Raw genomic sequence first — 24,116 nt, forward strand, 5'->3', positions numbered from 1 at the left:
TCCTGAAGATAACTTCTTCTTCCTTTGTTCAGATTACAACCTCTAGGTCTTTGAATAGTTCGTAACAGTACCACTACTCTAAACTCGTTAAAAACAACTGTTACTGGATGTAATTCTGATGCGAGTGGACGGATATAGTTCTTTGTACGATTAGGTTAGAGTTTCCATTCCTCCCATATGTTCGATCCACAGTACCGGAATAATTTTTATCACATGGTGGGAAAAAAAAGAAAAAAAAAAAAAAAAAAAAAAACATCAGTGACATACTTACAATCCAACAGATCACCTCTACACATCATTAATCAACTATTTAAGACTGACCCTTGTAGCCCTATATGATGTGATCAAATCTTCTAATACCAAAAGATGAATTTCCATGCCTTAGGTGAATTTCAAACCCATGTTTTCAGTCCTCACCTCATAAAACCATTGTGTTACTTAACAAGAAGAATAACATGAAATGTGAAAGAACCAAATAATTTCTTACCTGCATAAGGATGTCCTTCAAATTTGAAATAGGCATCACGTTGGTATTCATGAAATGATTGCCTAAACAGCATTCGTTCTTTTAAGTTCCCAAAGAACAGGATTGGTTTTTCAAATACAACTCCTCTCTTTTTCCAATGGTCATATGTTTTTGTGAAGTGCCAATACAGGAATGTTAGAGTGGATATTAGAATGATTGGCCAAGAGAGAAGCAGGCTTTGACTCAGCACCTAAATGGGAAGTATTGTGTCTCTTGTTATCCATCTAACGAGCGCCTTGACAACTACACTCTTCTCGCCCATCTGATGAGAGGCATACTACGGGATGGGCATGCTACGACACAAACCACACGAGGCTAATCAACGCCAAAAGCGCATGTTGCTATGACGTCCAGTGTGAATCTTCCCAGGAAGTCTTTCAGCTCAATCTCCAGCTTTGGATTACCTGGAAAAATACATAAAATATAATCTGTTTATACTACTAGGATGAGACTGCGCATGTTGCTATGACGTCCAGTGTGAATCTGCCCAGGAAGTCTTTCAGCTCAATCTCCAGCTTTGGATTACCTGGAAAAATACATAAAATATAATCTGTTTATACTACTAGGATGAGACTGAAAAGTCCCTTTACTCATTTGGTCCCTAGCCAGCCTAGTTAAATTGGAGAGGACCGCGTCTGCGCTAGGTCGCGAGTCCTACCCAGGGAAAACTGTATGCTAAATAGCTGACTCGGCTGTTCTCGGCTTAACAGCTGACTTTCTTCTATCCTGTCTTTCTTCTCTCTTCGATTTTGGGATGATAAAATCTCTATTGTTTACAGTTTCTTTTATCAAACCTCTTGAGGGAAAAATCAATTGGTCCTTTGGATTAGACATGGAAGATTACAACGGTCAGTGACATAGGCAGTTAATTGTAATCTTCGATGTCTCTCACCTTCGGTAATATTACTGTCAAAATATTCCTCCATCTGTTTTCCACACTGCTCCACAAGACTGTGCATTTGTTTCAGTTTTCCGGATGTAAAAGCTGGGGTCATTATCTGCCTTACTTGTTTCCACTCATTTCCTGGGGAGAAATAAGACAAAATAATTTAGGTAATACTGTTTCCACTCATTTTCTGTTAAGAAATTATTTGAAATAATTTAAGTATTGATGAACTACTTTATATTCTTACCCTAGGCACCTTTGCAGCATTGGTGTGTCTGTCTGTCTGTGTTTTTTTTTTATTATTATTATTATTATTATTTTTTACTGATGTCTTAAAAGCTAGAATTTGTGAGTAAGACCGCTCCAGCTTTGGATTACCTGGAAAAATACATAAAATATAAGTAATCTGTTTATACTGCTAGGATGAAACTGAAAAATCCCTTTACTCGTTTGGTCCCTAGCCAGCCTAGTTAAATTGGAGAGGACCGCGTCTGCGCTAGGTCGCGAGTCCTACCCAGGGCAAACTGTATGCTAAACAGCTGACTCGGCTGTTCTTGGCTTAACAGCTGACTTTCTTCTATCCTGTCTTTCTTCTCTCTTCGATTTTGGGATGATAAAACCTCTATTGTTTACAGTTTCTTTTATCAAACCTCTTGAGGGAAAAATCATTTGGTCCTTTGGATTAGACATGGAAGATTACAACTGTCAGTGACATAGGCAGTTGTAATTGTAATCTTCGATGTCTCTCACCTTCAGTAATATTACTGTCAAAATATTCCTCCATCTGTTTTCCACACTGCTCCACAAGACTGAACAGTTCCAAAATTTGGACATTTTTTCCCCCAAGTGTTTGATTTTTGTACTTAATAGAAAGGTTAGGGATAGCAACCTCCGTGGCCGAGTGGGTATAGTTTGTTTTATTTAAACTGCGAGGATGAGCAGTCTCTGTATCACATTAGGCTTGTACATCGAAGGTCCTAGGTTCGATTCCCGGCCGTCAGGCAGAGTCGAAATATTTTCTGCTCAGTTCCTAGATGTAAAAGCTGGGGTCATTATCTGCCTTACTTGTTTCCACTCATTTCCTGGGAAGAAATAAGACTAAATAATTTAGGTAATACTGTTTCCACTCATTTCCTGTTAAGAAATTATTTGAAATAATTTAAATATTGATGAATTACTTTATATTCTTACCCTAGGCACCTTTGCAGCATTGGTGTGTCTGTCTGTGTGTGTGTTTTTTTTTTTTTTTTTTTTTACTGATAAGACCAAAGAAAAAAAAGTTGAGTCTGTACCTATTTTACTAAGGCCATGACACCTAGTCTGTATACCTCCTTACCTTTGAGATTGATTAGCATGTTTCTTGTATAGGCAGGTGAGCGTAGTCTGAATGTAGGTCTGTCAACAAAATGCTCAAAATCTCTCACCATGACATGCTTGATAAGTTCTGGATCTCGCAACATTAGACTTGGCCTTCTTCCTTCATAGAGTCCTGGGATAAAAAGGAAAAAAAAAAAAATCAGTACGTACTTACAATCCAACAGATCACCTCTACTTACACATCATTAATCAACTATTTAAGACTGACCCTTGTAGCCCTATATGATGAGATCAAATCTTCTAATACCAAAAGATGAATTTCCATGCCTTAGGTGAATTTCAAACCCATGTTTTCAGTCCTCATCTCACAAAACCATTGTGTTAATCATTACAATCCAACAGATCACCTCTACTTACACATCATTAATCAACTATTTAAGACTGACCCTTGTAGCCCTATATATGATGTGACCAAACCTTCTAATACCAAAAGATGAATTTCCATGCCTTAGGTGAATTTCAAACCCATGTTTTCAGTCCTCATCTCACAAAACCATTGTGTTAACAAGAAGGCTAACATGAAATGTGAAAGAACCAAATAATTTCTTACCTGCATAAGGATGTCCTTCAAACTTGAAATAGGCATCACGTTGGTATTCATGAAATGATTGCCTAAACAGCATTCGTTCTTTTAAGTTCCCAAATAACAGGATTGGTTTTTCAAATACAACCCCTCTTTTTTTCCAATGGTCATATGTTTTTGTGAAGTGCCAATACAGGAATGTTAGAGTGGATATTAGAATGATTGGCCAAGAGAGAAGCAGGCCGAGTAAGTCATTCATTGTGTAAAAATCTCCTATGAGTCCTAGGTGTGAGACCACTATGCAAGCTGATTTGAGAAGACTTACAGATGGACACCTGAAAGAATAAAAGGCAGTAAAAAATGGATACTGGTTTTCCACAAAATAAATGTGTGATAAATTGATAATAGAATAAAAACCTAAAACTAATCCTTGTCTATGGAAGACAAAAATCTCCTATGAGTCTAGGTGTGAGACCACTATGCAAGCTGATGTGAGAAGACTTACAGATGGGCACCTGAAAGAATAAAAGGCAGTAAGAAAATGGATACTGGTTTTCCACAAATGTGTGATAAATTGATAATACAATAAAAACCTAAAACTAATCCTTGTCTATGGAAGACACTTTTGTTGGAAAACTTTTAGAGTAAGAATAGTTCTAATAATTGATTAAGTACTATATAGGTACTTATTTATCTGTATGTAGTGAATTGATAATTACAAAAGGTTTTTATTTCACAATATTTTTAGACAATGCGATTTCTTTGTTGAAGGAAATGAATATGAGTAATATCTGGATATTATAAGCAGCACCTGAAAGAATAAAAGGCAGTAAGAAAATGGATACTGGTTTTCCACAAAATAAATGTGTGATAAATTGATAATAGAATAAAAACCTAAAACTAATCCTTGTCTATGGAAGACACTTGTTGGAAAACTTTTAGAGTAAGAATATTTCTAATAATTGATTAAGTACTATACCTACTTATTTATCTGTATGTAGTGAATTGATAATTACAAAAGGTTTTTATTTCACAATATTTGTAGACACAAAGCACCAATTGTTCAATGCAATTTCTTTGTTGAAGGAAATGAATAAGAGTAATATAACATCTGGATATTATAATAAGCAAGTAGTTCACTTACTTTTGATTTGTTTCAAATGTTATGCAATTCCTCGCTTTGTTCTCTCATAATTGGACGTTTCTCTGTGTCTGTCTCACTTTATTTAATCTATTCATCCGCTCACTATCAATTTGATTAAACAGTTAGGTCAGCCTAGCACAAATAGATGTAAAATGGGAGTTAATCCGTGAGATTGTGTTCTTATCACCACTCTGCACTGATAACTGATAACAAAAATAAACAACAAATTCAAATTTTCCCGCGACCATTCTGCTATACAGTGTTGTCAATCCTAAAAATTACAATGTTGCCAGCTTATGCAAGAATTTGAAAATTTTCCCACTCCTCACTGCCCAACTGATAACAAAAATAAACAACAAATTCAAATTTTCCCGCGATCATTCTGCTATACAGTGTTGTCAATCCTAAAAATTACAATGTTGCCAGCTTATGCAAGAATTTGAAAATTTTCCCACTCCTCACTGCCATTTTGGATTTCTAGTTTTACCTATAGAAAGCCACGTTTTTTTAAGGTTTTAGCTTTTTAGTTTCTTTTAAGAATAGGGTTATAGGGTCTATAGAATGTAGTTTAATAAAAGAGAATAATATGCATATACCTACAGGACAGAGAGAATTGGTGGATGTGCAGAATTTCACATTTGGCACATCCACTAATAATACATTTCTCACATTCACCAATAACAGTATAGATTTCACCTTTTCCGGAATCGAATCTGTCTCCTTCTGAGACCACCTCATCAAGCATGTCCTTCTTCATGGACATTCAGTAAAAGGACATTTCAGTGTTCTTTTAGTACATAGGTAGGTACCTACGTAGGTAGTGTTTACATAAAGTGGAACTTTGAGCAGGGATGTTTGGTATGTGGAGATATAGGTACCTCCTAGGTAACTATGCATTGTTTCTAGTTATCTTACCTAGCCACCTACCTACCTAAGTACCTACTTACCTATGTTGTATCTAACATAATCTAACTTTGCTGTATCTAGTAGGTATAATACCAAAATTGGGCATGCTCATTGCTCAAAACCTTGCAAAACTGGTAATAACTCTTTCTGTACCTACCTAAGTACCTACTTACCTATGTTGTATCTAACTTTGCTGTATCTAGTAGGTATAATACCAAAATTGGGCATGCTTATTGCTCAAAACCTTGCAAAACTGGTAATAACTCTTTCTACAATCACATATATATTTTGAAACTGAGGTTCAAACGTTGTTGAGACACATCATTGCTCAAAACCTTGCAAAACTGGTAATAACTCTTTCTACAATCACATATATATTTTGAAACTGAGGTTCAAACGTTGTTGAGACACCTTTTGTTTCGTAGGCTCTCCCTAACTTACCAATCATCTTGTGGTTATCATACGAGCTTACCGATATTACTATCAGCTCAGCTGAGATTTATCAGTACATGGTTGGTTATGTAAGCCAGTAAGCTAACTACTGCCAGATAACAAGCTCCATGTACACACCACATGCGATATATTGGCAAAGTAGAAGATCTCAGCATGTGATTTATGTATCCCAGTTTAAAGCCCTTTGGGGTAAGAAGATATGCACATTTGGCACATCCACTAATAATACATTTCTCACATTCACCAATAACAGTATAGATTTCACCTTTTCCGGGAATCGAATCTGTCTCCTTCTGAGACCACCTCATCAAGCATGTCCTTCTTCATGGACATTCAGTAAAAGGACATTTCAGTGTTCTTTCCCAAGAAGGTGCCAAGACTAAAGACCCAGGTACCTATGACATGCAAGTGCTGGACTGCAGGAGATAGCTGCAATGGGGATACAAAATAAACTAAAAGATTTGAATCCTGAAATCCGTGATAAATTGATAACGTTTCCTTCTTTTTATCAAGTGGAAGAAGAGAAAGTTACAATGAGAATTGGTGGATGTGCAGAATTGCACATTTGGCACATCCACTAATGGTACATTTCTCACATTCACCAATAGGTACCGTTTTGCCCCGTGTTACCCTAAGAGTAAAGAAATTTTTTCGTTTTCCGGGAATCGAAACAGTTCCATTCTGAGACCACCTCATCAAGCATGTCCTTCTTCATGGACATTCAGTAAAAGGACATTTCAGTGTTCTTTTCCTCCTATCAGGGCCATTGATCAGGGTGCTATGTAACATATCGGATAATGTAGAAGTACCTACCTGATAAACGTTCTATCGCTAAGGCCATATGAAACAAAGACCAATCAAATTTGGTATATTCATCTCGCAGTTGTTACGTAACAGTAATAGTCGGAAATTTACTCAATTTGTTACCTTTAGCTTGGGTAGATACAATACATGACATTGTGTTATACCGTCATATTAGCTAGATACCGACCTTTTAGAAGAATTATGTCTTGGCGTTTTAACTTCGCCCTCTGGTTAGTACATACAGCAAAAATTAGTGAACTCGTTCCTCTAATTCCACTATTTGAGTTCTTTTCTTCTGCTTTTTGGACCTGCGGAATTTTGCATGTTGGACTAACTTGCATGGGTAGAGTAGAGAGATACCTACTAATGCAAGTAAGTTGTAAGTCCTTGAACTTTTCTGTAAATAGAAGGCACCTCCAATAATTATTCTACAACCATAATTAGGTACAGGATGCACACGAAAACATTGCTCAAATCACGACCAACGTAGTAATTACATAGGTACATGATGTATTTCAAAGAGCATTTTCGGTGCAATTTCCGAACATTCGCGTACCCACCCTGTATGCGGTAACCCGTAACTGCTACCACGACTTTAAAACTTTGAACTTTTTCATTGAAACGGCAATATCGAGTACCTACTAGGTAAGTTTAAAGCATAGATAGAAATAAGAAAATGACCAAAATAGCAAAAAAAGTAGATAAAAAAATGGCCAGATAGAAATATATGGGTACCTACCTGCGGCTAGATAATTACATTGCTGTGTTAAGTTAACTGCATTCTTAGCTATTTTTTATTATTATTATTATTATTATTATTTTTTTCTGAGATACCTACCTACCTGCCTACATACAGACAGTAAAGATAAAAATACCTTATTATAACTCAAGTTCTCAATGAGAATGCAACTCGTAAAAATAGGTACCTACCTGATAAACGTTCTATCGCTAAGGCCATATGAAACAAAGACCAATCAAATTTGGTATATTCATCTCGCGGTTGTTATGTAACAGTAATACCTAGTCGGAAATTTACTCAATTTGTTACCTTTAGCTTGAGTAGATAGGTACAATACATATTATGTTATACCGTCCTATTAGCTAGATAACGACCTTTTAGAAGAGTTATGTCTTGGTATTTTAACTCCGCCCTCTGGTTAGTATTTTTGTAATGGCAGCAAAAATTAGTGAACTCATTCCTCTAATTCCACTATTTGAGTTCTTTTCTTCTGCTTTTTGGACCTGCGGAATTTTGCATGTTGGACTAACTTGCATGGGTAGAGAGATACCTACTAATACAAGTAAGTTGTAAGTCCTTGAACTTCCCTGTAAATATTTAGAAGGCACCTCCAATAATTATTATTCTACAACCAAACTTCACAATATTATTTGGCAATTCTTTTCACCAACTCACACCTGAACTTATAACCTATAGTTCTGTTTACTGTAAAGTTCACATTGAAACTTTATGAAAACATTCTTCACTGTGCAGACAACAAAATGATTACCAGTAATTTATTACACACACGCCCACAATCAGTGAGTACTACCTAATGAACTTGTGTAAAATTTCATACATGGACTCGTAGGTAATATATAGGTAGTTACCCACACATACTCGTACCTATTCATATTTGTGTCAAGATTCAAGATGAGATTGAAGCATCTTTACACATTAATTTTAATTTAATTTGCGATTTAGCAATAGTAAATATGTAATTTCATCGCCATTGCAAGTTTGATTAGCAACGGTATTTAATAGAATACTAGTAGATGTATCTACATATCTCAATCGTTAATATTAGCAATGATAACTAATTAATATATTGGAGGATTCCTGGTGTTCACACTGGTTTCATACGTAGAAGGTTGTATAGGGAGTCTGCACTACAATGGTCGATCAACTGTACTATCAGACTTTCAGTTTGGTGACTTTGTCCCTATTTTTAAACTCAGGCCTTCTTACACTACTTGCTAAAGTACTTACATTATATCTGTAAGACGGGCGCACACAACATCCGTCCCCGAAACCATCAAAAACCTCTAATTTCTGTCCCAACTGGGGAAAAAAAAACAGGCCATCCATGTTGCGTCCACGGTAGGTACATGCTCATTTTTAGTTCTGTCCCAAACCTAAAGAGCAAGAAGAACAAAATAAGATCTTGTGAGCAGAGAATGGCAGAGATCTTAAAGCTCAATTGGCGATTGAATGGAATGTACAAGAATTCCTCGACACCGTGCTTGTTTAAGATTTAATTTGCATTAAACCTCGTCACAAGGACATTAGAGAAGTTACCTCCGAGTTAAAGGTACATTAATTAAGTAGATACTTTTCAAATTGATTGAATAGTGTCCATTAGGAATTTATTGAAATTCACAAATAACTCATTCAGCATATTAGTCATTCGACGGAAATTGATAATTTTATTGATTTCTTCCTCTCCTCAAAGTCCTCAATCATCGGAAAATAAATAACATTTGCCATAAAACTTATGGTTACCGACAGTCATGGGATATTAGCTATTCATTAGACAAAGGTCGACACTCGACACGGCTGTTCCTATCTTGCGATGCGTGCCAAGTCCTCATCCTCTATTTCCAGGCATTGATAAAATGCAAAACTAGTTAGTCATGAACCCACGACATCTCCTCTCTTCACCGTGTGTGATACTTGAGATTTTTTCAATAAAAATAATTCTCACCTTCATAAATTTTTATCTATATTTAGATGTGTATTAAACCTGAGTTATGAATCGGTAATAGATTATACTAAGTAGGTACTTAACTTGCCTACCCACTCGTTCGTTGGCAGAGTCTGATTAGGAATACAGGAAATTCTAATGATCATTTACATAAGTGCAAAACTCTTTGTGCACCTAAGTATAATTATCTAATGTCTAGATAAAGTTTTAAACTTTTTTGAACCATCTCTAAACATATGTTCGTATATATCTCACTTACTCATGCAGACAATTTACAACATAGAAAGGTAGATTAATTATTTTTAGGTGCTCGGTAATAAACTAATAATATAACACTCAGGTAAATTAAAAGTAAGTCCTTTAAACGAAACATTTTCTTTTAAAAGTTGATTGGGAATACAGGAAATTCTAATGATCATTTACATAAGTGCAAAACTCTTTGTGCACCTAAGTATAATTATCTAATGTTTGTCTAGATAAAGTTTTAAACTTTTTTGAACCATCTCTAAACATATGTACGTATATATCTCACTTACTCATGCAGACAATTTACAACATAGAAAGGTAGATTAATTATTTTTAGGTGCTCGGTAATAAACTAATAATCTGATTAGGAATACAGGAAATTCTAATGATCATTTACATAAGTGCAAAACTCTTTGTGCACCTAAGTATAATTATCTAATGTCTAGATAAAGTTTTAAACTTTTTTGAACCATCTCTAAACATATGTACGTATACATATATCCACTTACTCATGCAGACAATTTACAACATAGAAAGGTAGAATTAATGATTTTTAGGTGCTCGGTAATAAACTAATAATATAACACTCAGGTAAATTAAAAGTAAGTCCTTTAAACGAAACATTTTCTTTTAAAAGTGAGAGCTTTTTCGGTGTAAAAAGTAACTTATCTTTAATTATTGTGTGTTTGGATTCTGGATTCATCAGAGCTATTGGACCATCTGATTGGTTGCCTACTGTAAAATTCTACCCCAGCTATGGATCCCAGGAGCTGTTCCCCTGACATCCAGATTGTAACTAGTGCACCTCTCTGTTCCCAATGTGATCTCATCTCCCTGTAAACATGAGAAGAAAGAAATTCTGGACTGCTTTCTGCTAAGGTAAGGAAATTATTTTTCTAAAACCTTTCCATCCTAAGATATTGTTCATTATCTTGTTATGTTAGGTATGTATTTTGTACCGTACTGTGGCCGTCAGTGTACCTTGATACCCTCGCTACAATACTTTGTTGTTGTTGTTGTTGTTGTTGTTGTTGTTGTTGTTGTTGTTGTTGTTGTTGTTGTTGTTGTTGTTGTTGTTGTACTGTGGCTGTCAATGTACCTTGATACCCTCGCTACAATATTTTGCTAAACAAACATAGTGAGTTCCAGTTTTTAAGTGGTCTTTGACGATTATGCATTTGGTTTGTCCATTCTGCTATGACTCTTGAACAGTTAGTCCACATTTCAACACATAAAAAATATTGTTAATTATCTTGTTATAGGTACCTATGTATTTTGTACCGTACTGTGGCCGTCAGTGTACCTTGATACCCTCGCTACAATACTTTGTTACCACAAACTTAGTGAGTTCCATTTTTTAAGTGGTCTTTGACGATTATGCATTTGGTTTGTCCATTCTGCTATGACTCTTGAACAGTTAGTCCACATTTCAACACATAAAAAAAAAATGAGAGATAGATTTGGGCCCAACCCAAGCTGACCTTTGGGAGCTCCTCCGGGACCGGGACCTTTTTTCCGAGTTTTCAGTTCACTGAACTAATATCTGGTAGGTAATTTATTGGGCTATGCTAGGTAATTTATTTTGGAATTACAAATATCGCAATACCTGTGGCTTCAGAATCTCATCAGGGGGAATCTAGTTCAATACCAGAAACCTGTACACGTAATTTAAAACATTTCTGCAATATCAATGGTCATTCTCGTATACTTTTATTAACTCAACCAACACTATATCAAGTGTTAATTGATTTCTTCCTCTCCTCAAAGTCCTCAATCATCGGAAAATAAATAACATTTGCTATAAAACTTATGGTTACCGACAGTCATGGGATAGTAGCTATTCATTAGACAAAGGTCGACACGGCTGTTCCTATCTTGCGATGCGTGCTAAGTCCTCATCCTCTATTTCCAGGCATTGATAAAATGCAAAACTAGTTAGTCATGAACCCACGACATCTCCTCTCTTCACCGTGTGTGATACTTGAGATTTTTTCAATAAAAATAATTCTCACCTTCATAAATTTTTATCTATATTTAGATGTGTATTAAACCTGAGTTATGAATAGGTAATAGATTATACTAAGTAGGTACTTAACTTGCCTACCCACTCGTTCGTTGGCAGAGTTTGATTGGGAATACAGGAAATTCTAATGATCATTTACATAAGTGCAAAACTCTTTGTGCACCTAAGTATAATTATCTAATGTTTGTCTAGATAAAGTTTTAAACTTTTTTGAACCATCTCTAAACATATGTACGTATATATCTCACTTACTCATGCAGACAATTTACAACATAGAAAGGTAGAATTAATGATTTTTAGGTGCTCGGTAATAAACTAATAATATAACACTCAGGTAAATTAAAAGTAAGTCCTTTAAACGAAACATTTTCTTTTAAAAGTGAGAGCTTTTTCGGTGTAAAAAGTAACTTATCTTTAATTATTGTGTGTTTGGATTCTGGATTCATCAGAGCTATTGGACCATCTGATTGGTTGCCTACTGTAAAATTCTACCCCAGCTATGGATCCCAGGAGCTGTTCCCCTGACATCCAGATTGTAACTAGTGCACCTCTCTGTTCCCAATGTGATCTCATCTCCCTGTAAACATGAGAAGAAAGAAATTCTGGACTGCTTTCTGCTAAGGTAAGGAAATTATTTTTCTAAAACCTTTCCATCCTAAGATATTGTTCATTATCTTGTTATGTTAGGTATGTATTTTGTACCGTACTGTGGCCGTCAGTGTACCTTGATACCCTCGCTACAATACTTTGTTGTTGTTGTTGTTGTTGTTGTTGTTGTTGTTGTTGTTGTTGTTGTTGTTGTTGTTGTTGTTGTTGTTGTTGTTGTTGTTGTTGTTGTTGCAGCCCGAGCTTGACATTTTATCCTCATTTATTTGAAAATTTGATCACATAAATATGAGTGCTCAATTAGGTACTCTAAGATTATAAGAATCAACGGTCAAGACGTAGGTATTTGTTTGACTAGCAAAAGTAGAAATAGGTACCTAGTTTGTTTGACTACAAGTAAAAAAATATTTCGAATTCAAGAAATGGTCATTAATTTTGGCACATCCACCAATATTTACATAATTCTTGGCTGTACTCTTTCCAAATGGGTTTGTAAGTTCAATGATTCATTACGTTGCGATGGTTACGTGTAAATCGATCTAAATCCTATCGAGTTACTCCCGATTTTACAGTCTCATGTGGGCTTTATGTTGGTCCATTTTTCAATAGGTATTATTCGTTTCTAAATTAAGATTGTCAGAAGACTCGGGACACTCGGGAGTTAAAAAGCTTTTAACTACATATCAGTATTTTGTGAAAATTGTGAAATCCCATCACAAATTTCACACAATGATCCGTTCAACTTTTAGGTCACAGTTCAAATGCAGTTATACCTAGGTATAGATAGGTATGGTAACATATTATTGTTTCTACCTATAATAATAGGTACCTAGTAGGTAACTATGCATTGTTTCTAGTTATCTTACCTAGCCACCTATGTACCTACCGAAGTACCTACTTACCTATGTTGTATCTAACTTTGCTGTATCTAGTAGGTATAATACCAAAATTGGGCATGCTCATTGCTCAAAACCTTGCAAAACTGGTAATAACTCTTTCAACATTTAGAACCAAAGAGGTCGCCGCGCCGCTATAATAGAACTTGTGTAAAATTTCATACATATATGGACTCGTAGGTAATACATATATAGGTAGTTACCCACACATACTCGTACCTATTCATATTTGTGTCAAGATTCAAGATGAGATTGAAGCATCATTACACATTAATTTTAATTTAATTTTCGATTTAGCAATAGTAAATATGTAATTTCATCGCCATGGCAAGTTTGATTAGCAACGGCCGACTACAGCGGTATTTAATAGAATACTAGTAGATGTATCTATCTCAATCGTTAATATTAGGAATGATAACTAATTTATATATTGGAGGATTCCTGGTGTTCACACTGGTTTCATACGTAGAAGGTTGTATAGGGAGTCTGCACTACAATGGTCGATCAACTGTAGAGTCAAAGTGACTCAAAAGATGCCAGCCTATAAGGTTTGACCATAATATTTAAGCAAAGAACGACTTCCCTACAATTTGGTAGGTACAAGAAGTACATAGTACATTTCTGAATGACGACGTACTTTACACTTTTAGTGGATGTGCCAAATACCCTACTATTTCTTTTCGTTTCGTCCCACTTTATTAGTTCTCTTTATTGAGGTATTCGAGCAAGCTCTATAGTCGCTCACAAGCTTTGGAGCGTTGGAAACACCAGTTCCGGTGAATCACTGAAGCAACGGAGATCGCGGTTTATTAGTTCTCTTTATTAAGGTACCTATTCGAGCAAGCTCTATAGTCGCTCACAAGCTTTGGAGCGTTGGAAACACCAGTTCCGGTGAATCACTGAAGCAACGGAGATCGCGGCAACTATCGGGACGGGTGACCATCTCCTGAGACTATCATGTTCATTCACCTTTGACCGATGACCAGTTTAAGAACCCTTGTTTATCATAGCAAAATATTTTGCTGGAAAACCACTAGCTTTCGACTGGCTGGCACGAGAGCTGGCTCTAGAAAGACTAGTCTCTGGCCTCTAGGCTCATCTATGAAAATTATGAGGTGATATGACCCACAGTTATGACGTGGTTGACTCACACTCCTGATGTGTTGTCACCCACAGTTATGAGGTAGCTCTAGAAAGACTAGTCTCTGGCCTCTAGGCTAATCTATGAAAATTATGAGGTGATATGACCCACAATTATGACGTGGTTGACTCACACTCCTGATGTGTTGTCACCCACAGTTATGAGGTGATATGACCCACAGTTATGATGTGATAAACCCACAGTCCTGACGTGATATGACCCACAGTCCTGACGTAGTTGACCCACAGCACTCCCAATGCCGCACCTTGACAGAAAATGATGCTAGATCTGCAGATGACCATATTAAGTTGACCCACAGCACTCCCAATGCCGCACCTTGACAGAAAATGATGCTAGATCTGCAGATGACCATATTAATAGTAGGTAATAATAACAATGATAATGACAATTGTCATTAGTCATTCATCAGATGACAAATTGTTCCTTATGCTCCAATGAGATAACACCTCTCTTCCCTCCCACATAGTTAGTCCTAAACTCAGTCCTGAATGAATTTATTTGTCTGCACAATAATATCTCAACAATTTTTCATCAATCATCTCTACAGTAATAATAGTAATAGTGACAAGAATAATAGTTATAATAGTAGGTAATAATAACAATGATAGTGACAATTGTCATTAGTCATTCATCAGATGACAAATTGTTCCTTATGCTCCTATGAGATAATGGTGACAATGACTCTGGCAAAGTTATGGAAGTTACGTTACATCTGCATTACGTACCTAGCTGTAATAGCTTTTATTCATAGGTACTGCTTGGTTTTACGTACCTATAAGACTAGGTTTTAATATTTATACTGCTTGAATGAGACAGAACTTTAGTCTCCAGATGATTGCTGTAGTTATTAGTTATTAGATACCATAGTTACCATACATATACCTACACAAAATAATAATATTATCTTGGTCTCGAGTTCGTGGCACCATCCTCCCACCTTAGAAACCAGTTTTATCTCAAACACTTTGGCCAAAAATAAAACCAACTTGGACCAAACCAGATCCTATGTACCAGCCCTAATAGTAGGTAATAATAACAATGATAATGACAATTGTCATTAGTCATTCATCAGATGACAAATTGTTCCTTATGCTCCAATGAGATAATGGTGACAATGACTCTGGCAAAGTTATGGAAGTTACGTTACATCTGCATTACGTACCTAGCTATAATAGCTTTTATTCATAGGTACTGCTTGGTTTTACGTACCTATAAGACTAGGTTTTAACATTTATACTGCTTGAATGAGACAGAACTTTAGTCACCAGATGATTGCTGTAGTTATTAGTTATTAGATACCATAGTTATCATACCTATACCTACACAAAATAATATTATTATCTTGGTCTCGAGTTCGTGGCACCATCCTCCCACCTCAGAAACCAGTTTTATCTCAAACACTTTGGCCAAAAATAAAACCAACTTGGACCAAACCAGATCCTATGTAACAGCATGTGCTCGGATAAATAAATAATTAACTAAATAAATATGTAAATAGGTACATAAAAAAATAAATAAAAAATAAATACCTACCTAAATAAATAAAGACAAATATCGAGACTTCTGAAGAACTAACTAACACGTTAAAGATTGAATTCATTTGACCTATAAGACTAGGTTTTAATATTTATACGGCTTGAATGAGACAGAACTTTAGTCACCAGATGATTAGTTATTAGATACCATACCTATACCTACACAAAATAATATTATCTTGGTCTCGAGTTCGTGGCACTATCCTCCCACCTTAGAAACCAGTTTTATCTCAAACACTTTGGCCAAAAATAAAACCAACTTGGACCAAACCAGATCCTATGTACCAGCATGTGCTCGGATAAATAAATAAATAACTAAATAAATATGTAAATAGGTACATAAAAAAATAAATAAATACCTACCTAAATAAATAAAGACAAATATCGAGACTTCTGAAGAACTAACTAACACGTTAAAGATTGAATTCATTTCGGTAATTTTATTATTTTTTACTCGCAAGTTAATTGATTTTATTGATTCCACTATTTTCCTTCGTTGGTTGGTGTTTACTTATCTCATATTTTCCTCAAGTTAAGTAATAAAGTAATCCTAATTGATTCTTGAAGTTTTCCTGTGAATTTATCCTTGTTGGGTCGTGACCGGATGGTTTTCCTGAAATGAATTTTCTGCTCTTTCCAGAAACCTTTGTGTCTAACTTAGACTAGCTCAGAGGTCCTGGGTTCAATTCCTGGCAGAGTCGAACTATAATAATTAATGAGAGAAAAAACAAATAAAAAATCACGACACTTTTTCGAACCATCATCCACACTCTTTTTTTCTCTTATTATTTTTTCTGCGTGAAAAAAATATTTTTAATTATTTTCCTTCTTTGTCTTCCCCTTTGCTACTAAGTAGTTACATTTCGCAGTGGTTCGTAGGTAGGTACCTATCTAGTATCTCGACAAATAGGTAGTGCAAACCAATTTATGAATTTCAATTTATAAAGATCAAATTTAATGGTTGCACAAATGATCTATTTCTGAGCCATATATTAGTATTTCCATTCTCTATTCTCTGGGTAGCACTTGGCACTGTAGTATAGGATAGGTTAGACTTAGCCTTGAAAGTTGTGCATGCCAGCATGAAGTACGAGAAGATGAGGGACTCGTACACTTTTACCAGAGGATTACGTAACCATTCGGAGACCATATTAATGAGTACTACCGTGGCTTCGGTACATCCAGTGTCCATTTCCCTGATCTTCTGACTTCTAGCCTTGAAAGTTGTGCATGCCAGCATGAAGTACGAGAAGATGAGGGACTCGTACACTTTAACCAGAGGATTACGTAACCATTCGGAAACCAAGATACAGGGTGTTCTGAGTTCAAAGTCATCTGATTTACAATGACAGCTCGTTTCTGGTGATCCTCGCTCACATTAGTTCCTCCTACAAAGATTGTCCCAGGACTCCCAGGCCATCCAACCATTCGGAAACCAAGATACAGGGTGTTCTGAGTTCAAAGTCACCTGATTTACAATGACAGCTCGTTTCTGGTGATCCTCGCTCACATTAGTTCCTCCTACAAAGATTGTCCCAGGACTCCCAGGCCATCCAAAGGTGCAATAGCCTGTGAGCATCAGCGACACGTACCCTAGTTCCAAGAATTTGATGGAATATTTTTTTTTGTACCTATACTTTTATTGAACACATTTTTACTGATATGACATTTTCTTTTAATTAAACTAGGCAGAATTGGTCATTGAGCTCCGGAATTCATTAGAAAACAGCGGAGGAATTTAGAAAAATAGTGCCAGACCAGTGGAAAATGGAGATAGATTTGAGATTTTGTATACTTTTATTGAACACATTTTTACTGATATGACATTTTCTTTTAATTAAACTAGGCAGAATTAGTCATTGAGCTCCGGAATTCATTAGAAAACAGCGGAGGAATTTAGAAAAATAGTGCCAGACCGACCAGTGGAAAATGGAGATTTGAGAAGGCTTTTTTCTAGAGGGTTTTATTCGAAGAACACAACGAAAAGGAAAAAAGTCATTTCAAATCAGGACTATCAGGAAGCTTTTAGAAAAATAATTAGGTACAGGATGCACACGAAAACATTGCTCAAATCACGACCAACATAGTAATTAATTACATAGGTACATGTATTTCAAAGAGCATTTTCGGTGCAATTTCCGAACATTCGCGTACCCACCCTGTATGCGGTAACCCGTAACTGCTACCACGACTTGGGTACATGATGTATTTCAAAGAGCATTTTCGGTGCAATTTCCGAACATTCGCGTACCCACCCTGTATACGGTAACCCGTAACTGCTACCACGACTTGATTATTGTTATTATCACCACCATTATCATTACATTATTAAGGCACTATTATTTTTTCATTAGATAATTTGCATGGAAATTTTCAAGGATGTCCAAAGAGTATGTGGGTATCTGGTGTACAAGCAGATAGGATGTTTTGTTCACATGATTTCTGACTTGGAACTTTTTTTATGACTTGTTCGAGCATTATTTTTATGAACAGAATTTATGAAAAAAAAGCTTGGAAACTAAAAACTCGGGTGCCTGGACTCTTCAGTCAACCTGTGCTTTTAGGGAGTGACTTTGAGGAAACCCTTCTAGTCCTAGACCCTTAATGACAAAGCATGTGGGATACTGTCACCCATCCATGTACTCATCAAGATTTGCTTGGAAACTAAAAACTCGGGTGCCTGGACTCTTCAGTCACCCTGTGCTTTTAGGGGTGACTTTGAGGAAACCCTTCTAGTCCTAGACCCTTAATGACAAAGCATGTGGGATACTGTCACCCATCCATGTACTCATCAATATTTTTTCAATCCCTTGTAGGCTTGTTATAAGTTTCATTCAATTTTTATAGTGATTAACAGGTCTAGGGGCTGTTGCTAATATTTGCTTAAATGAAGGTTGCTAAAACCCACCATTAGTTGGAGCTTTTTGAAGATTAGCTCATGCTATCATAACTTCTAGGTAGGTACCTATTTAAAAGTTTCAGCCCAGTATCTTACCAAAGGTCTCATCAGACCAGTATACCAGTGGTCAGTTAGACTGAGCGGTGACCAGCCTTGGATGGGGGCGGTGACTGAAATGTTATTGGATCTGTCATCAATCTTGTTAAAGTTTATTAATATGTTGAATATACTGTTGATTATTGTATACTCCATGGATTTTTTCAATCCCTTGTAGGCTTGTTCTAAGTTTCATTCAATTTTTATTGTGATTAACAGGTCTAGGGGCTGTTGCTAATATTTGCTAAAATGAAGGTTGCTAAAACCCACCATTAGTTGGAGCTTTTTGAAGATTAACTCATGCTATCATAACTTCTAGGTACCTATTTAAAAGTTTCAGGCCAGTATCTTACCAAAGGCCTCATCAGACAAGTATACCAGTGGTCAGTTAGACTGAGCGGTGACCAGCCTTGGATGGGGGAGGTGACTGAAATGTTATTGGATCTGTCATCAATCTTGTTAAAGTTTATTAATATGTTGAATATACTGTTGATTATTGTATACTCCATGTAGTCCATGTTAGGACTAAGGATCTTTACATTGAGTTTTTGTTTTACGAGAATCTTCGCCTGTAGGTCAACAATGTCAAGACCAATAGGTACGAGAATATATATACCTAGGTATTATCTTCCATTTTTTTTTCTTTTTTTTTGTATTTTTAAATTTATTATGTTGTCCAATTAAAATGGACATGAATTCAAAGAGATGTACCTATAAATAAAAACGTAAAAAAATAGTGAAGCTTTACAAAAATAGAGAAGAATAATTAATAAATAATTTAGTCAATCTTTATCTTATCTCTATCGTCGAATTTTAATTATTTCCTTCACAGCAGGTGGTGGTTCTTCCAAATTTGATGCTTTGTGATTCGATGTTTTGTTTCATAGGTAAAAAACTGTTGTTTGGTGAATTTAGTGAGAGTTATTTAGTGAATGTCCGATAAGCTTTGCTCCAAATTCTCGGAGTCTGGCATACAGTAAACGGAGTTTATTAAAGCCGACGGCCCTACTTATACTAATACAGTAAAGGCTCGAGGGGGGAAGGGCTGGGCCCCCTCACTCCCCTAAATGCCTAAATACGACCCTGTATTATACTAGTGTGGGCTGAGGCTAAAAGATCCATCCTATACCAGCTCAATGGAACAGACCAGCACTGATCCAATTTAGATCTCTCATGAAATGGTTTACGGGTGAACCAGCATAAATCCACTGTAGGGAATCAATTAATCAAAGCCGTGTTATTAGTGGACAGGTTTTAACCACAAGCATGGTAATAAGACCGTGCCTTCATATCATGGTATTGCCTTCGGTCCTCTCACCCTCATCCTCTTCCCTCTCTTGATTTTTTCTTTCTTGTCTGACCATTATTCAGAAGCGGATATGGAATGAAATCTCTTGAAAACCTTGGATCTTGAAAATGATTTTGCAGTACAGACTTAAGGGTGTGGACTTACTGAGGGGCCTTTACGTACGGTCAACATGAGGCCGTATGTTGATGAGGCAACCGTCGATTGAGAAGAAATGATGGTAATAAATTAAAATAAATATTAGGATGTTTTATAATGCCTAAAGGTCAATTTTGTTTTGTTGCTATTTTTTTACGTCAATGTCTAACAAGTAGTAAGCAATAAATTTAAAAGAACCATTTTCCTTGATACATAATTAATTACCTACAGTAAATAGAAGACCACACAAAGATTTCTTCTTTTTTTTTCTCAATTAACAAACAACAGATTCAGAAGATTAGAAAAACCGAGATTAATTTATTGAACTTCTTGGGAACGATGACACAAACATACAAAGGTCCATTTTTTTTCCAATAGGTATGTTTGATAAAATCTTGTTATCCCGAAATCGAAGATAGAAGGACGACAGGATAGAAGAAGCTAGCCGACCCGAGAACGAAACTTCTCTGTTAAGATAATATTCGTCTCGGGGCGGGAATCGAACCCGAGACCTAGAGCCTACAACGCTATTTTCCAAGCTAACTAGGCTTGCTAGATTAAATTTTAACATTTCGATCACAACTCTGACACATCAATGTTAATCTTGTCATCCCGAAATCGAAGATAGAAGGACGACAGGATAGAAAGAAGCTAGCCGACCCGAGAACGAAACTTCTCTGTTAAGATAATATTCGTCTCGGGGCGGGAATCAAACCCAAGATCTAGAGCCTACAACGCTATTTTCCAAGCTAACTAGGCTTGCTAGATTAAATTTTAACATTTCGATCACAACTCTGACACATCAATGTTTGTCAAAGTATGTCCACATTAGAGCTTCACATCTGACCATGAATTTGAATGATGTGTACAAAATGTAAACCTACGAGGTTTAGAAGGCACAAATTGCCCAATTTGCTACTGAATTCCACACAGACAAGGTCTTTACATCAATTTATTTTTCACATCTACCTTATCCTACATCGCACACATCAGATATTAAAAAAAACTTACATAATATCCAAATGTAAAAATAGATGTTATTTCTTGGCCAGTGTAACACTCTACCTGTGAAGGCTGTCGAGTGGTCATCACACGCTTCAAAACCCGGCGGGTTTGAATCTTGGTGGGGTCAGTATTTTAAAAATTTATGCTTGTGTTTGGGTGGAAGAGCTTCTGGAGAATCCTGCCGTAACAAAGTTCTTGGTAATCTGAATCTCAGCCAGTTGAGAGTTACAAACATTCTTATTGCCCCGGGTGATTTTTTTAGATTTAATAATATGTATTTTATTAATTTTTTTATTACCTACTTGATTTGCATATTTTTTTGTTGACATGTGATTAAAACATGAAAATAGACACTGAACAGGTGGATACCCGAGGGCTTAGAATCTAGATAGCATTCCAAATTATTTACACGTAAATTTATTCGTACTAGGTATCAGAAAATTACAAAAAATCATCGATATATGTAGGTACTAGGTAGATACTGATTTGCATTTGCTGACTGCAAATGTACAATAAAGTAGACAAACTAATTAAACCAACATAAAAAAAAAATCCAATTTTTGTTGACATGTGATTGAAACATGAAAATAGACACTGAACAGGTGGATACCCGAGGGCTTAGAATCTAGATAGCATTCCAAATTATTTATTTACACGTAAATTTATTCGTACTATCAGAAAATTACAAAAAAATCATCGATATATGTAGGTAGATACTGATTTGCATTTGCTGACTGCAAATGTACAATAAAGTAGACAAACTAATTAAACCAACATAAAAAAAAAATCCAATTTTGAAAATATCAAATACCTACATTTCGTTTGATATTTTCATTGCTCGCTAATTTTCACAAAACCAATTAGTATCCAATTTTGAAAATATCAAATACCTACATTTCGTTTGATATTTTCATTGCTCGCTAATTTTCACAAAACCAATTAGTCAATCAAAATGTCGAAAAATATAAAAAATTGAAATCACACTGTGGTGGTATTTAAATGAAGTTGTAGCATTATAGCAGAAAAAAACATGAAACGTTGGCTTTAAAAGAATATTGATTTGATAATAGGTACCTAACTTGCCTTCTAACCATGAAAATTTGACGTATCTACCCTAGGTACCTACGTAGTACGTACGTACATACATATTTGAATGTGAATAATGTTTTAGGTATGTACCTATTAGCTTAAAGTATGGTAACATTGGTAACATTCCTTGAATAGAATTTTTGGATAGGTACATAAGTACCACACAAGACATAGGTATCGCTTTTTTCAATAATTTACGATTCCCTCCATCTCTTCTCTCTCAAGTATTCCTCAACCAGTCAATCAAAATGTCGAAAAACATAAAAAATTGAAATCACACTGTGGTAGTATTTAAATGAAGTTGTAGCATTATAGCAGAAAAAAACATGAAACGTTGGCTTTAAAAGAATTTTGATTTGATAATAGGTACCTAACTTGCCTTCTAACCATGAAAAATTGACGTATCTACCCTAGGTACCTATTACGTAGTATGTATGTACATATTTGAATGTGAATAATGTTTTAGGTATGTATTAGCTTAAAGTATGGTAACATTCCTTGAATAGAATTTTTGGATACATAAGTACCACACAAGACATAGGTATCGCTTTTTTCAATAATTTACGATTCCCTCCATCTCTTCTCTCTCAAGTATTCCTCAACCTTATTTTTTCTCCACCTCAATTTCGGTCTCCCTCTCTTTTCTTCACCCTCTAATTGTTGAACTAGGAATAAGCAGTGCTAATTTGATATACAAGTAGGTACTTAAGTAGGTATGTATTACTCCCACGGTTTGTTCTCAAGCTAACATCTCTAATACAGACTAAAAACATCCATAACACCATAACTCCATAGGTATTACATATTAGGTACCAAACAGCATTTGGTTTCAAGGACTTGGAAATACTTGGTCGCGTCTAGTTTGGAATACTTTTACTTTGGACTTCAGAATAGACACTGCTTTGGACATCTGGTATTCTGGTGACTCTAATGTGTCAACTGCAACAGTTGGTCTCAAGGACAAAGTTCACAGCTCCAAGTCAGGTGCCCAACAAGTGGGGGGGGGTTGAGGGTTCGGAACTTTGGCCTGTGTCAAATTTTCTGTTATGTCCACAAAACAAGGTGGGGGATAAATAATGATGGAATTCCTACCACACAAGACATAGGTATCGCTTTTTTCAATAATTTACGATTCCCTCCATCTCTTCTCTCTCAAGTATTCCTCAACCTTATTTCTCCACCTCAATTTCGGTCTCCCCCTCTTTTCTTCACCCTCTAATTGTTGAACTAGGAATAAGCAGTGCTAATTTGATATACAAGTAGGGACTTAGGTAGGTTATGTATTACTCCCACGGTTTGTTCTCAAGCTAACATCTCTAATACAGACTAAAAACATCCATAACTCCATAGGTATTACAGATTAGGTACCAAACAGCATTTGGTTTCAAGGACTTGGAAATACCTGGTCGCGTCTAGCTTGGAATACTTTTACTTTGGACTTCAGAATAGACACTGCTTTGGACATCTGGTATTCTGGTGACTCTAATGTGTCAACTGCAACAGTTGGTCTCAAGGACAAAGTTCACAGCTCCAAGTCAGGTGCCCAACAAGTGGGGGGGGGGTGAGGGTTCGGAACTTTGGCCTGTGTCAAATTTTCTGTTATGTCCACAAAACAAGGTGGGGGATAAATAATGATGGAATTCAAAGATTGAAATTTGTGAACTTCACAATCAATCGGCTCAGTCAATTCAATTCAATTCAATTCATGTATTTCAACTTTTCAAAACAAATTGTTTACATGTTACAAACACAAAATAGAAATAGAAGAGTCAAAGTGACTCAAAAGATGCCAGC

General features: G+C 35.9%; 2 protein-coding genes across 2 annotated transcripts in view; one reads left to right on the top strand and one right to left on the bottom strand.

Annotated features, from left to right (window-relative positions):
- Window positions 1–4,651, bottom strand: part of LOC103507942 (cytochrome P450 9e2-like) — a gene marked incomplete at its 3' end in the record, with an annotated part of 14,997 nt that extends 10,346 nt beyond the window's left edge. The window contains exons 1-5 of the mRNA XM_026822556.1: window positions 4,457–4,651; window positions 3,340–3,647; window positions 2,749–2,901; window positions 1,419–1,550; window positions 859–930 (exon numbers count right to left, since the gene is read on the bottom strand). Coding sequence (XP_026678357.1) covers window positions 859–930; window positions 1,419–1,550; window positions 2,749–2,901; window positions 3,340–3,571 — 589 coding nt within the window. The remainder of the gene's footprint in view (window positions 1–858; window positions 931–1,418; window positions 1,551–2,748; window positions 2,902–3,339; window positions 3,648–4,456) is intronic.
- A 7,044-nt stretch (window positions 4,652–11,695) lies between these two features.
- Window positions 11,696–24,116, top strand: part of LOC103507952 (dual oxidase maturation factor 1-like) — a 48,390-nt gene continuing 35,969 nt past the window's right edge. The window contains exon 1 of the mRNA XM_026822563.1: window positions 11,696–12,212. The gene's annotated coding sequence lies outside the window, so the exon portion shown is untranslated. The remainder of the gene's footprint in view (window positions 12,213–24,116) is intronic.

Source organism: Diaphorina citri, unplaced genomic scaffold (genome assembly GCF_000475195.1).
Source record: "Diaphorina citri unplaced genomic scaffold, Diaci psyllid genome assembly version 1.1 scaffold18, whole genome shotgun sequence".
Taxonomy (NCBI): domain Eukaryota; kingdom Metazoa; phylum Arthropoda; class Insecta; order Hemiptera; family Psyllidae; genus Diaphorina; species Diaphorina citri.